Source organism: Cervus elaphus, chromosome 14, assembly GCF_910594005.1.
Source record: "Cervus elaphus chromosome 14, mCerEla1.1, whole genome shotgun sequence".
Taxonomy (NCBI): domain Eukaryota; kingdom Metazoa; phylum Chordata; class Mammalia; order Artiodactyla; family Cervidae; genus Cervus; species Cervus elaphus.
In genome coordinates, this window is record NC_057828.1 from 21,220,277 (window position 1) to 21,235,736 (window position 15,460).

Sequence of the window (15,460 nt, forward strand, 5' to 3'; positions counted from 1 at the left end):
AAACGTGAAAGTCTCCGTCCTACAGGTAAGCAGCCCTACAGATAAGCAGCGGACGAGAGGCGCCATTTCCCACACAAATAACTCAAGAATGTCACAGTCCTTCACAGGTGGGCAGGGTCAGGTTATCCTCCGGGAGAGGGGCGTGGAGGGCTGGGGGTGAGGGGTTCCCTGAGGCAGGCCATTCTGTAAGCCCATAATAACAAAAGAGGCAAAATAAGAGTTAAAGTCACAGAAAAGATCCAGTGTGGGGTCAACATTAACCCTTCCTGGCTACAAAGAGAGACAGTAAAGATGTTTAGGACAGTTTGTCCAGACTTGCCCTCAATCTGAGAAATCTCGAGTCCCAGGGCTGGACAATCTGAAACCTAAAAGGCAGAGGCGATTGTAGCTGGAGGGAGGGAAGAAACAGGATCCCGGGGCGGCGCTGGGCCCGGAGCGCCTTCCTCCCGCCCTCCCGGCGTGCCGGCCACGGGGCTAGGGAGCTCCACCCCGCCGCTCCTCTCCCCTCCTTGAGCTTCGCGGGCCTCGGCGGGCGAAGGGCCCGGCGCCGCCGTATTTTGTCCCGCGCGGCGATCCCTCCTCGCGCGGACGCCGTGGCCGCGGCGGTGGCGACGGGGCTCGCGGCGCGCTGACCGCAGGCGCCCCGGCCCGGCGGCCTGGAGGCCGCGACAGGCGGAGGCCCGGCCGCCCTCCCGCTCTGCGGGCGCCGAGGGGACGAGGCGGACGCCGGGGAGCCCCGCCCGGCCAGCGAGAAGGTGGGGGAGGCTCCGCGCGCCGCCGGCCCCTCCGCCGCCGCCGCCCTGCTGGCCCTGCAGCCGCCGCTGCCGCCGCCGCCTCGGGCTCCCGCCGCGGGCTCGGCGGCCCCGGCCGGGGAGGGAGGGCGGCGGGCGCCGCCGGAGCCGCCGGACATGGCTGGAGGGCACTGCGGCAGCTTTACCGCGGCGGCGGCCGGCAGCGGCGAGATTGTGCAGCTGAACGTGGGGGGGACCAGGTGAGCCAGGGGGAAGGGGCTCTGGGCCGGGATGCGGCGGGCAGGGTCCTCGGGGGCCGGCATCGCAGGCGAGCGGTTTGAGGAGCGCAGGGCCCTCCGGGAGGGTGTGGAGGGGCAGGCGGCCTTGAGAGTCCCTGAGAGCCGGGCCCTTGGCCGCGCTGCCGCCTTCCTAGGACGCCGGCCACGATCCTCCCCTTTTTAGGAGATCTGCCCGGGGAACATTCTGTAACCTTCCTTTACTTAACCTGGCGCGTACTTTTGAGTTCATTTTGTCGAAGCGCGGCCTTGTGGTCTGGCTGTTGCAGGTGAACCTGCCTCCCTTTCTATTTGGTCAACAAGGTAACATCTGTTTGCTCGGGCGAGAACGCCTCATTGAGGGCTGTTTTTAATCGCCAATAATTTTGGTGGAGAGAGCATTGTCGATTTGCGGTGAGCTCTTATTTATTTCCAGAGTTTCTTGGTTCATGGCTCTGAAGGGTCTGTTCTACTTGTAGCGCCGTGTGTCTGGAAGCTGCAGTTTTGAAGAGTTGGTTCTGGGAAGCATTGGTAGTGGCACCGTGTGGCGCCCTCCTAGTAAACAGACCGAAAGCTCTTCTCTCATCTTTCTGGTCTTCCGTTCCCTTACTGTGTGACTTTTAATGAGCTTGTTGGGGGTAAAAAAAATAGTATGCTTTTGGATTTAATATGGTTTATGAGTCACTCCTCTCGGAAATGCGAGTTTGGCAGCTCTGTTTGAAGGAAAGGGTGGTTGCCGTTTTAGGCTAGGTAAGAGATAAGCCATGAAGCGCCTTGGAATTCAGTGTATTTTGCTGTATTGGAGAAGATACAAGGTTTTCAACGCTTGGGAGTTTTTAAGTAGTGTTTTTAAAAATGCAAAACGGCAGCACTGTGAACCGTAGTGATAACAATTGTGTAGTGATTTAATAGTTTTCTAAGTGTGCTGGAGAATTCAACACAGCAAACAGTAATTCCTCACTGTTACTCTGCTCACTCTTTTTTCTCCCTCATCCCAAACTGTTACTTTAAGACTTTACAGCTTTATTGCTGTTACATAGATTTCGGTTTCATGGAGTAGAAGATTGGTGTTTCCTAATGTAAGACACGGATAGTTTACCAAAATGAAAGTTTTGCAGGTTTGGTGACTTCAGGTCAGCTCAGTTGTGTCTGACTCTTTGCAACCCCATGGATTGCAACATGCCAGGCCTCCCTGTCCATCCCCAACTCCTGGAGTTTGAGTAAACTCATGTCCATTGAGTCAGTGATGCCATTCAACCATCTCTTCCTTTGTCGTCCCCTTCTCCCGCCTTCAATCTTTCCCAGCATCAGGGTCTTTTCAAATGAGGCAGTTCTTCGCCTCTGGTGGCCAAAGTATTGGAATTTCAGCTTCAGCATCAGTCCTTCCAATGAATATTCAAGACTGATTTCTTTAGGATGGACTGGTTGGATCTCCTTGCAGTCCAAGGGCCGCTCAAGAGTCTCCTCCAATACCACAGTTCAAAAGCATCAATTCTTCGGCACTCAGCTTTCTTTAAAATAGTCCAACTCTCAAATTCATACATGACTACTGGAAAAACCATAGCTTTGATTAGACGGCCCTTTGTTGGCCAAGTAATGTCTCTGTGTTTTAATATTCTGTCTAGGTTGGTCATAACTTTTCCCAAGGAGTAAGCGTCTTTTAATTTCATGGCTACAGTCACCATCTGCAGTGATTTTGGAGCCCCCCAAAATCTGTCTGTCACTGTTTCCACTGTTTCCCCATCTATTTGCCATGAAGTGGTGGGACCAGATGCCATGATCTTAGTTTTCTGAATGTTGAGTTTTTTTTTTTTTTTATTTTTTTTAATTTTCTTTTTTTTTTTAATTTTTTTTATTTTTTATTTATTTATTTATTTTTTCTTTTTGTTTCTTTTTTTGATATGAATCAGCCATGGATTTACATGTATTCCCAATCCCGATCCCCCCTCCCACCTCCCTCTCCACCCGATTCCTCTGGGGAATGTTGAGTTTTAAGGCAACTTTTTCACTCTCTTTCACTTTCATCAAGAGGCTTTTTAGTTCTTCTTCACTTTCTGCCATAAGGGTGGTGTCATCTGCATATCTGAGGTTATTGATATTTCTTCTGGCAATCTTGATTCCAGCTTGTGCTTCTTCCAGCCCAGTGTTTCTCATGATGTACTCTGCGTAGAAGTTAAATAAGCAGGGTGACAATATACAGCCTTGACGTACTCCTTTTCCTATTTGGAACCAGTCTGTTGTTCCATGTCCAGTTCTAACTGTTTCTTCCTGACGTGCATATAGATTTCTCAAGAGGCAAGTAAGATGGTCTGGTATTCTCATCTCTTAAAGAATTTTCCAGAGTTTGTTGTGATCCACACAGTCAAAGGCTTTGGCATAGTCAATATAGCAGAAGTAGATATTTTTCTGGAACTTACGAATGCAAAAATGAATACCCTGCAAGGGCTGGCCTTCAAAAGAGTAGCACTATAGTCATCCCTAGTTTCTAATTTCTGTTGATTGTTCATATACTTTTTGAATGCTATAGAGGACCTTCTAATTTAATTCTAAAAGTGTTCGTTGTGTTTGAAAGTAAATGGCTTAAAAATGAATTAACTCTTGTTAATGATTGTAGAATTGAGTTTAAAATTTTAAACTGTATAAGAGTTATCTTGGAGCTGAACATTTTACTTTTCATTACGTATGAAATTTGATTTTATCAGATTTAAAATTTTTCTACATGATTTAAAAAATACAAAATAAATATATTATCAGATTGGACAGTTTAGAAGGCAGATGCGAGTTGTTACATAGGAATAAGAAAGTTTAAAAAGCCCAAACTTGAGACTTGCTAGGATAAATCTGTAAAATAAGTGATGACATATAGAAAATAAAACATTCAGTTCCAAGTTCTCTGCAGATATTTTGAGTTACTTTGGACCATAGACACTTGCAGCATTTTAGAACTAGGAGGGATCTAGAAATTATCTTGAGTAAAACACAGGTTAATAGTCACTTGAGGCATTATAAAAGAAAAAAAAAAATCCTCCTGTGATTGTCTTTGAAGTTGAGGAAATGCCCCTAGGAGAACCACCTGTGGCATATAATTAATGTCAGCTGTGAAGTGATAGCCTGAAACTCAGAAGGAGCTTTTCTTTTGAGCAGAGTAGGGAGCATCTCCCCACTCCCCACAAGAGAGGATAGGAAAATGGATCTATTCAAAGGATTTATAGAAATGTCTGATTTTTATGATTTATTTAACACTTTATGGATGGCTCAGAAAGAAGATGAGGTTTCATTTAGAATTGCTAATATTATTACTTACCCAAAAACAAGTCTAATGAGGTGAAAGAAAGACAGCATGGCTCAATTTGTGATTAATTCTGCTTTGAGTATGATTTTAGGCATCATGAGAGAAGTCTGGGACCAGTCAGTGGAAGTCTAGCTCAGCAACCTTGGGCAAATTATTTTTTAGTGCTTAGTTTCCTAAAATATTTAATGACATTTATAATACCAGCCTTCTAAACTAATTTGAAGCATTAAGTGGGAAATACAAGTGTTTAGTGGCATTAGCTGTCAATAGTAACTTTACAGAATAATTTTAACTTGATTGCTTCCAAGTAAATTTAGTAGGAAGTTAGTAGCATAGTGTATAAATGTGGATAAGGACCAGATTGCACATGACCTTCTTCTTGGCATACTGTGGATATGAAATGAAACAGAAAAGGCTTTTCATATGTATTTCAGAAAGTTATGCTTGTCATGTGTAATTTAAATGTAGTTTTTATGAAATCATATTTGGAAACAGTTTTAGAGCCATGGGTTTTTTTTCCTCTCCTGTCTTTTAAAGTTTGGGGGGAAAAAATTGGTGGGGATGAGAGTCCAGTCCCTTTGCCTAAAAATTCCAGATTACTAAACTTAGCTGAATTGTTGATTTTAACTTAAATTTATAATATGAGGTTTCCCTGGTGGCTCAGATGGTAAAGACTTCCTGCAGTGCAGGAAACCCAGGTTCAATCCTTGGGTTGGGAAGATCCCCTGGAGAAGGAAATGGCAATCCACTCTAGTATTCTTGCCTGGAAAATCCCAGACTGTAGCCTGATGGGCTACAGTCCATGGGGTCGCAGAGTCAGACAGGACTGAGCGACTAACACTTTCACTTTCATACCCATCTGAATTACTGATTTTAATTTAAATTGCTAATATGACCTTAAGCAGACCTGTGTAATTTTCTAAGTAACAAAATTTGAGTTATTTGGCAGACAATTTGCTGAATAAGCAGTGAACATGAAAGGTCACAAGTTAGAAACGATCCTTATTTGGAAATGAATTTGATGGCTTCCAAAACGCAGTGATTCATTTTTTGCAGTGGATCCTTGGATATTTCAGTTTACTGTTTACTGGGTTTGCTTCTATTTGACCAAGTCAGTTTCCTCTACTTAGTTGTAATCTACTTTTCATTTTTTCTTAAAGAGCGTGCTAAGAAATATGCTTGGGAAAACTCGCCATATTTTCTTGGGTAAACTGGCTGCTCTCTCAGTCTGCCTAATGGGCATAGGAACTGCTTTAAAACAGTCATGATGCTGGAAAATGAATGTGGAGAAAAAATAAAGGTCTGTAAGGCTCTCTTCTGTGCGAGGACACATGATGATGAGGCAACAAGTCAGGAATACGTAGTGCAGTGTGATTAGGCTTAAAATGAAAATATTCAGATATCAGTTGAACCATGTATCAGATTCTTTGCTGTGCTAGTTTATGTCAGTTTATTGTTTTGCTTTTGTCTGTTACAGTAGACTTTGATAAAGCATACTTCCCATCCCCACCGTTGGTGGTAATACATAGGCTTGATCAAATGGAGTTAACCTCAAAACAGTATTTACTGAGTGATTTTTGAATGAATGAATTCAGTCGTGAATAGCCCAAGACTGTAAAGGAAGTGTTAAATGTACTCTGTGCAGTGGAGTTAATATGAGCTCAAAAAGCTACTATAGGATAGACTATTTGGAAAAGCCAATTAAGGAGAAGGTAAAACCTTTGTTGTATCAAGGAAGATAGGTAGAACTCGAATAACTGAACATGAGGTTGATACAGCTGCGATGAAGATTCTGAAATGTTCTGACATGGTGTAAGCATAGATTGTTTGGGGATGTTAAATGCTATCTTTCTTATTAGAGGGCAGTAGTTGGTGTTGGAGAGGTGAAATGGTGACCTGAAGGTAATTTCATATGTTGAGAAGTTTAGACTTAGTGTGATTAGTGTGATGGGCATGTTAGAAAGTAGTGTTTTAGGAAGCTTTATATGTAAGCGAATTAATTATTTGATTTTGTTGAGAGTTCTTGGAATAATCTTAACTCTGAAATGAAAGCAGAATTTTACAATGTGAGATGTTAATGAATATAATTGATACAGCTAGAGCTGTGCAACATCATGTAAGTCATTAGCCAGCAGTTTAAAGCAAGTTGACTAACACTGACATTTCAATCCTGTCCTCCCTTGTAATACCAGATTCTTTTTAATTGCAGATTTAGTACCTCAAGACAAACACTTATGTGGATTCCAGATTCTTTTTTTTCCAGGTATTTCATATAATTCTTTAGTACTTGTAAAAAATAGAGTTGATTATTTATTCAAACAATAAAAAATTCTCTTGCCAGTTACATTAATATTTTTATGATAAAATCTTAACTCTTTGAATATTTAAGTTGTTATTTACTTTGGAGATACAGTGATTCATTTTTATTGGTCTTTGACCTTTGAAAGAATTAGGACATTTTTATTCATACTCAGGTTTTAAAAACTAATCCTGTCTTAATGATTTTTAGTTTGCTGAGTGGAAGAATTTCAACACTTCGAGATGAAACCGGTGCTGTGAGTATAACAATGTTGATGTGTATTTCTAAATTAGATCAAATAATGCTCTAATGTTTGGTCCTTATACTCTTAGAAGATAGAGGAAGTAATCTTTTAATAACTACTAAATGAAAGTATATGTTCTTAGGTTTTTATTTCTTGTCATGAATTATTTCTGTAATTATAGATGAGAACTCAAAACAGAGAGTACTGCATATACTATTTTAAATAATCATTAGAAATTATAGGATCTGAGCTTACATTGTTGAGAGGAAATATTTCTTTTAATCAATAATTGAAACTTTAACAGTGAATAGATAGGTGTAAACAGGAGAACGTTTTGATATTAGAGTGGTAAAATGTTGCAAATTTGTGAAGCCCTACAATTTTTTGTTCTGGAGAATAACCTTATGAACTTGTGCAGGGATGGTGGAGTGAGGGAAGTAAAGAATTACTAAGTTTCAGCACACAAAAAAGTATTTCTTTATCTAAAAAGCAGTTTTAATATGCACAGTAGCAGGTCAAGTAATTGTGAAAAGCAAATAAGACTTTCAGTTTGGAGGCAGCAAAATGACCACAGGTGTTTATTTGCTGTGGTGAGGTTTGCAGATCAATAAAGGAGCATGGGCAAATATGTCCGTGTGAGATTATAGAAAGGACATCAGTAATAAGACCCACAAATCTATGGTGTTTCTTCAACTTCAGGTTGATTCTAATAAAAAGCACGAATTTATGAAGCCAGAAGAACCTCTTTCACTGTATATAACACTGTATATAATAATTGATCATAGTTTAAGGAGGTATATTTTTTGCTTCATTCTGCTGATTGAGTTAAATAAATCTTAAAAGGTATTCAGTTTTATAGTTAGAGCTTTTGTAATTGGTTCAAAATAGTATTGGCATACATTCCTGTAAAGAGTTATCAATTATATATTTCCTATTTTCTAAACATTTTCCCCAGAAATATTTCATGGTGGGTGGGTACTCAGTGCTTCAGGCATGTCCAACTCTGTGACCTTATTCCGTGGTACTGTATTTATTTAAAAAAATTTGTTCTTGTCACTTTTTCTTTTACCCCACCCTCAGTCCTTGAGAAAACAGATAGTGGTATGTGAAAGTGTACTTTGATAATACACATGGGACAATCAAGAAAAGCAAAACTGTCAAAACTGAAAAACAGTGTGAAAGTGTTATTCAGTTTTGACTTTTTTGATTGCCCCATATGTATTATAAAAGTACACTGTTGTTTTAATGATTCTTTTAAGTCACAGACTATGCAAATCATAATCACTATCACCAATAATTAGGGATGATATAAAATGTATTATTTATGCTTATTATTTTCAAAGTGTTAAATTCTAGAATATTTCAGATAAAAATTTTCCTTTCAGTGTCCCTTTGACTAAAGATGTTAGTTAAGTAGAAATAAGGACTTCCCTGGTGGTCCAGTGATTAAGAATCCGCCTACCAATGCAGGGGACACGGTGGGATCCCTGGTCTGGGAAGATTGCACATGTCACAGAGCAGCTAAGCCCGTGCACTAGAAGCCCAAGTGTCCTGGAGCCCATGCTCCAGAGAAGCAGAGACTAGTGAGAAGCCTGCACATCTCAGCCGGAGAGTAGGCACCGCTCATTGCAGCTAGAGAAAACCTGTGCATAGCAGTGAAGACCCAGTGCTGCTAAAAATAAATAAATAGAAATTTTAAAAAATTAGAAATGAGAAAATGGACTAATTTGATACCATTTTTTTCCCCTGCATGTTAAAATATCAATCTAATGATAGCTTTTCAGGGAGAGAAAAGACACCATTTCTACTGTACATTTATACAGTATACAGTAGTGGTTATAACTGCATTTCCATTTTAGAAGCATTAAAATTTAAGAGTATAATCAAGGAAATAGAGTTTTTATGTAATTCAGTATATGTTCTCTAAGTTAGTGTTACAGATATTAAAGTTAGAAGTTTATAATTTGAAAATATAATTTGTAATTCTTTATTTACAGATATTTATTGATAGAGATCCAGCAGCATTTGCACCCATTTTAAATTTTCTTCGGACAAAAGAACTAGACTTAAGGTAAGAAATGTATCTTTTTTTTTTTATAAGCTTTTATTTCTTTACATCTGTACTTTTGGCAGTGCCTCACAGCTTGCAGGATCTTGGTTCCCCTACCAGGGATCGAACCCTGGCTCTCTGCACTGGAAGTGCGGAGTCTGTTCACTGGACCACCAGGTGGGTCCCAAGAAATGTATTTTTTTAAAGTACATTTTTATTGGTAGGCATGGTTTTGGTCTTAGTTTATGAAGGAAAGTTTTTTTCCTTGCCTCAAGATTATTTTTGCTTGAAAGTTTCCTCAGAATTTCTCTCATAGATAAGGCCACAATCACCTCTTCTTAATGGATTACTCTCAAAGCTTCCTAGCCAGTTTCCCTGCCTTCAATCTTATCCCTTCAATTCATTTTTCACACTGTAGCCAAAATTATATCCTGAAAATATAAATCTAATTTAGTTATTCAGTCAGTTCAGTTGCTCAGTCATGTTCAGCTCTTTGCAACCCCATGAACTGCAACATGCCAGGCTTCCCTGTCCATTCACCAATACCCAGAACTTGCTCAAACTCATGTCCATCGAATCAGTGATGCCATCCAGCCGTCTCATCCTCTGTCACCCCCTTCTCTGCTTGCCTTCAATCTTTCCCAGCATCAGGGTCTTGTCTAATGAGTCAGCTCTTCACATCAGGTGGCCAAAGTATTGGAGTTTCAGCTTCAGCATCAGTCCTTCCAGTGAATATTCAGGACTGATTTCCTTTAGGATGGACCGGTTGGATGTCCTTGCAGTCCAAGGGACTCTCAAGAGTCTTCTCCAACACTACAGTTCAAAATCTAGTTAGTTACTACTTTGCTTAAAACTCTTATTTAATCTGCTGCTGGATTAATGGTGAAGGATTTTGCACTTCCTGTTCATCTAGCCCCTGCTTAGTTTGTCTTGCTTGAACGCCTTCACCCCTTGCCGCCCTTGGCTTGATCTTGATCTTGCTGACGACTCTGCTGTGTCACCTGACCCAGGTGGTCAGAGTTCCCTGAACTGCCACAGCTCCAGTGGCCTGTCTTACATGAGACTCTACGAGGGCTTGCATTGTTTCCTATATACCTGCAGGATCAAGTATTATGCTTGACACGTAGCTATACATTTTTTTGTATGACACATAACCATACAGTTTTACTTGACACAAGTAAGTAACAATTTAAACTATTTCTGAACTTTGCCATAGTCTGGATTCCTAGTAGGAAGCTGCAGTCTAATTTGTATTTTATTGTTGTTTTATTTTATATATGCCTAATGAACTTTTACTGGGACCTATTAATACTTTTTTAGATACAGCTTTTAGAATTCTAAATGTTTTTCTAAGCCACTTCTGTATAATATTACATAATTTTTGACATATTCACTAGAATATGAGCTTCTTGACAGCAAAGATTTTTTGTTTGGTTTGTTCCTTGCTGTATTCAGTGTTGTTTAAAAAAAAGAAAAATTATGTATAGTGACTGCTTAATAGATATTTATTAAATGAATAAAAGAGTTTGGTGGGGTTTTTTGTTTATTTTTTGGCTTGGGGTGGTAGGTGGGAAGTTTATTATTAACTGTTTATTTCTGGGATAAAATTATTTTTAGCATTTGATGAAAATCTAAGTTTACTTCTCATCAGCGTCCTTGGAACTAATCTACAGCTAAATTACCCATAAAAGGGAGCAGTAGTTTAATATCTGTATTCATTGCTTTTCTTATAACTTGCTTCTTTATTTCAGTTAATGGAAGTCTAGCAAACCTAAGTTCTCTGAGTAGTATCTTCCAAAAGAAAGTGGGAAGGAATCGATAAGAGAATACTATATTCTACTTCCATTTTTTACATAAAATTCTTCCATTGCCTTTATCACTCTGTATTACTCTCCTATTTATTTGTCTTCTCCAAAAGTGTTATTTGTGTCCTGAGCTACTGTACTGTTAATGGAGGTAGTTTTGAAATAGACTAAGAAAGTTTTAACTTTTCTTATGTTAAACTAGTAACAACCACTTTCTCAAATAAAAGCAATTTAAATATTTCCATCACATGTGTCTATTAGGCCTATCAGAATTTTCTTTTTGTTTTTTAAGAGCAGTTTTATGTTTACAGTAAAATTGAGAGGAAGGTACAGAGGTTTCCCATGTGCCCCCTGCTTCCATTATCAACCTCCTCTATTATTAATGGCATTTACCTGAATGATACATTTTTCTTTTTTTCAGTTGATGAACCTGCATTGACGTCATAATCACCCAAAGTTCATAGTTTATCTTCAATTCACTCTTGGTGTTGTACATTTTAGGAGTTAGCACAAATGTGTAATGACATGTGGACCTCTTTATAACACAGTACACAGTACTTACACTGCCCTAAAAATTTTTGTTTTCTGCCTGTTGCTCTCTCTCTCCACAAGCCACTAATCTTTCAGAAATGTGCATAATTGGACGTTTTCCTAAATGTCACAGTTGGACTCACATAGTATGGAGCCTTTTCTGATTGGCTTCATTCATTTAATAATATGCAATTAAGTTTCCTTCATGTTACTTCTTTTTAGTGCTGGTAATGTTTCATTACCTGAATACCAATTTGTTTTTCCATTCACTTACTGAAGAGAACATTTTAGTTGCTTCCAAGTCTTAGCTGTTATGAATAAAGCCTCTATAAATATCCATGTGCAGGTTTTTGCATGGACATTAAGTTTTCAACTCCTTAGGGTAGATGTCAAGGAGTACAGTTGCTGGATCGTATGGTAAGTTTTATAAGAAACCTACAGACTGTCTTTCACAGTGACTGTCATTTTCCTTTCCCACCAGCAGTGAGTTAGGGTTGCCATTGCTTCATATCCCTGACAGCATTTGCTGTTAGGATTCTGGATTTTGGCCATAGTAATTGATGTGTAGTAGTGACTTACTGTCTTAATTAACATTTACTTAATGACATATGATGTGGAGCATCTTTTCATAGGTTTGCTGCCTTTATAGCTTTGGTTGAGGTCTTTGGCCCATGTTTTGATTGAATTAGTTTCTTTATTGTTGAGATTTAGGAGTTCTTTGTATACTTTGGACAACGGTCCCTTATCAAATCTGTCATTTGCAAATATTTTGTCTCATTTGGTGGCTTTTCATTTTCTTGATACTGTCTTTTGTAGAGCAGAAGGTTTTAATTTTAATGAAATCTAGCTTATTCTTATTCTTCTCATGGATTATGTCTTTGAGTTGTATCTAAACAAGTATCACCATACCAATGTGTCATTTAGGTTTTCTCCTAAATTTATCTTCTTGGAATTTTTTAGTTTTGTATTTTACATTTAGGTCTGTGATCCACATTGACTTAGTTTTTGTGGAGGGTGTAAGGTCTGTGTCTAGACTAATATTTTTTTGCATGCTGATGTCTAGTTGTTTCAGCATTATCTGTTACTTCATTTTTTTGCCTTTGCTTCTTGTAGATCAGTTGACTGTATGTATGGGATTTATTTCTGAGCTTTCTGTTCTACTCCATGATTTGTTTGTCTCTTACCAGTACCATACTATCTTGGTTTTTCTAGGTTTACAATTTTGATGTTGGGAAATGGCAGTGCTCCAACTTTGTTCCTCTTCAGTATTACATTGGCTGTTTTGGCTCTTGGGCCTTTTCATGTAAACTTTAGAATCAACTTGTTGATATTGATAAAATAACTTGCTAGATTTTGATTAGAATTGCATTGAATCAAATCAAGTAGGGAAGAACTGATGTCTTAACAGTACTGCATCTTCCTGTCCATGAACTAGAAATATCGCTCCATTTTTCTCGTGCTTTGATTTCAGCCATCAGAGTTTTATAGTTTTCCTTCTTGTAGATTTTGTGTGTGTGTGTGTGTGTGTGTGTAGTGTGTGTGTGTATTTAGTTAGATTTATACTTGAGTACTTTTTTAGGGGAGTATTAGTGTAAATGGTGTTGTTTCTGACTTCGAGTTTCTCTTGTTCACTGTTGGTCTATTGAAAAGCAGTAGACTTTGGTACATTAACTTTAGATTGTACGACCTTGATTTACTTGCTTATTAGCTCCAAGAGTTTTCGGTTCATTGCTTTGGATTTTCTGTTTTGACAGTCATGTCATCTGTGATCGTCAGTTTTGTATCTCTCTTCCCAGTCTGTATGCCCTTTCTTGTTTCATTGTGGTAATAAGGGTTTCAGCATGAAGTTGAGAAGGAGCGGTGACAGAATCTTTGTCTTGTAACCAGGTGTTAGTTCAGAGTCCTCACATTACGTATGATGCTTGATATAGGATATTTTTTTAAAATTCTTAGCAAGTTGAAAAAATTCCCCTCAGTTCCTGGCTTGCTGAGAGTTTTTATTATGAATAGATGTTGGATTTTGTCAGATGCTTTCTTTGCAGCTGTTGATGTGGTCATGTGAGTCTATTGATGTGAAAGAGTACATTAATTGATTTCAGAATATTGAACCAGCTTTCATACCTGAGATAAATCCTACTTGGTTGTGGTATGTATTTCTTTTTATACATTGTTGGATTTGGTTTACTGATATTTTGTTGATAATTATTGTGTCTATGTTCATGAGAGATACTGGTCTATAATTTTCTTGTAATGCATTTTTCTGGTTTTGGTGTTAAAGTAATGTGGGCCTTGCCCTGTAAAATAAATTAGATTTTTCTCTGCCTCTTTCCCTGAGATTGTAGATAATTGGTATAATTTCTTCCTTAAATATTTGGTAGCATTCACCAGTGAATCCTAGGCCTAGTGCTTTCTGTTTGGAAGGTTATTATTGATCTGTTTGATCTGTTTTTTTTTTTTTTTTGATACATATAGACTGAGATAGTTTCTTTCTGGTGTGAGTTTTAGCAGATCGTGTATGTCAAGGAATTGTCCGTTTCATTTGGGTTCTCAAATTTGCAGGCACAGAGTTGTTCACAGTATTTATTATCATTTTAATTTTCATGGAATCCTAGGTGATGCCCCCTCTACTTTCTGCCCAGGCAGTATTTTTAAAATAAGGACAATTGTAACTAAAACCTAAAATGAATGCTTTTAAACTCTCAAGTTTCTTTCTTTCTTTTTTTTTTAACTTATTTTCTTATTTATTGTAACATCTCTATCTGGATAACATAGCCCTTCTTAAGGCTGATCTTTTTTTCCTCCCTATCTTCTGTTTTGCTTTTATTTTTGGTTTTTGATGAGAGGAGTCATGCTGATTGTTACACACAAGCACTGTGGTAGGCACTGCGTGACGTATACAGACATGGATCAGAGGTAGATCGTGCTTCCAGGGAGCTTGTAGATTAATTGGGGATGTTAGAATATGTATAGAAATTAAAGTCAGAAGTAATTAATATCGTATAAATGATTTCTACTCTTGTTTGCCTCTTAGATACTTATTGATAATTACTTGTATTAACCCTATAAAGCCCTCATCTCTAATTTAGTCATCCAGTTCATCTATATATGAGTGGTTTTTTAGTAAGATAAAGCTCATGGTAGTGTGCAGTTTTATTGTTAATACTTCAAATGATTAAGGATCTTAGGAAAGAAGTAAGTTTTAAAGCCTATGATTTTGTTCATGTTAAGAGCCTAGTACTTTTTCTGCTTCAGATGATAATCCAGGCTGCCACTGTTGGAAGATTTACATCATTAATTTGTTTCTTTGTAGGGGAGTGAGTATTAATGTTCTCCGACATGAAGCTGAATTTTATGGAATCACTCCACTAGGTATGTATGTTACTACTATTTTTTATTTGTGATTTGACCCTCTGAGCACTCAACTTGCCCAAATGAAGTGTGTTTTATATCAGGTCCTAATTTTTGATGGACTAGTCAGTGCTTGCTTTTTGTGGATTTTCATAGAAAAAAGATATTGTCAGCTGATTTAACTTAAGCGTTTTCCCTTTTCTTTCCTTATCCTCTTTAACTAGAGAAAATAAGTGGAGTACTGTTTTTCTGTTTGCATGCACTCTTGACAAGTTTGCTTTGAAATGTTTTTAGTAAGAAGGCTTCTCTTATGTGAAGAGCTGGAGCGTTCGTCTTGCGGCAGCGTCCTTTTCCATGGTTACTTGCCTCCACCAGGTACTTCTGCTCTGTTCATTGAGTTGTTCAAATCTTTTTATCATTACATTAAGCACAAATGTGTGAATAGGAAAATCTATTTCTTGATTATCTCATTTGTAAATCTACTAGAAAAGATGAAAACTTTAATCTTAACAGAAGTTAGGTCAGACTATAAGGTAGGGTAGGAGTTTGCCAGACTTTTTCTGTAGAGGGCCAGTTAGGCTTGTGAGCTAGAAGATCTCTGTGGCAGTTAACTGAACTCACTGTAAACACTGCAGAAATGGATGGGTGTGATGGTGTCTAATGCAACTTCACTTACATAAACAGCCAACAGACTGGACTTGGCTTTGGTCAAATTTGCTAATTCCTGTGTTTGAGAACTGGTTGTCCATCTCCTTTTTGGACCCCCAGGAGCTTTGCAGAGATTTGTCAGTGTATAGGGGAGAGGAGGGTGAGGTGCATGTCATTTCTGCCCCTCTTCAGTCAGTCAGTACAGTTCCATCTGTGCCTGTGTTTTAGCAAAGTTCT

The 15,460-nt window shown here is 38.7% G+C and overlaps 1 protein-coding gene across 2 annotated transcripts in view; it reads left to right on the forward strand.

Annotated features, from left to right (window-relative positions):
• Positions 1 to 603: 603 nt before the first annotated feature.
• The window catches only part of KCTD3 (potassium channel tetramerization domain containing 3), a 62,947-nt gene continuing 48,090 nt past the window's right edge, over positions 604 to 15,460 (forward strand). Inside the window, exons 1-6 of one of the 2 annotated variants that reach the window (XM_043922808.1) lie at positions 604 to 991; positions 6,508 to 6,561; positions 6,808 to 6,853; positions 8,839 to 8,912; positions 14,538 to 14,596; positions 14,870 to 14,950. In XM_043922808.1, the coding sequence (XP_043778743.1) occupies positions 909 to 991; positions 6,508 to 6,561; positions 6,808 to 6,853; positions 8,839 to 8,912; positions 14,538 to 14,596; positions 14,870 to 14,950 (397 nt within the window). In that variant the 5' untranslated portion in view covers positions 604 to 908. The remainder of the gene's footprint in view (positions 992 to 6,507; positions 6,562 to 6,807; positions 6,854 to 8,838; positions 8,913 to 14,537; positions 14,597 to 14,869; positions 14,951 to 15,460) is intronic. The other variant, XM_043922809.1, reaches the window with a different exon arrangement.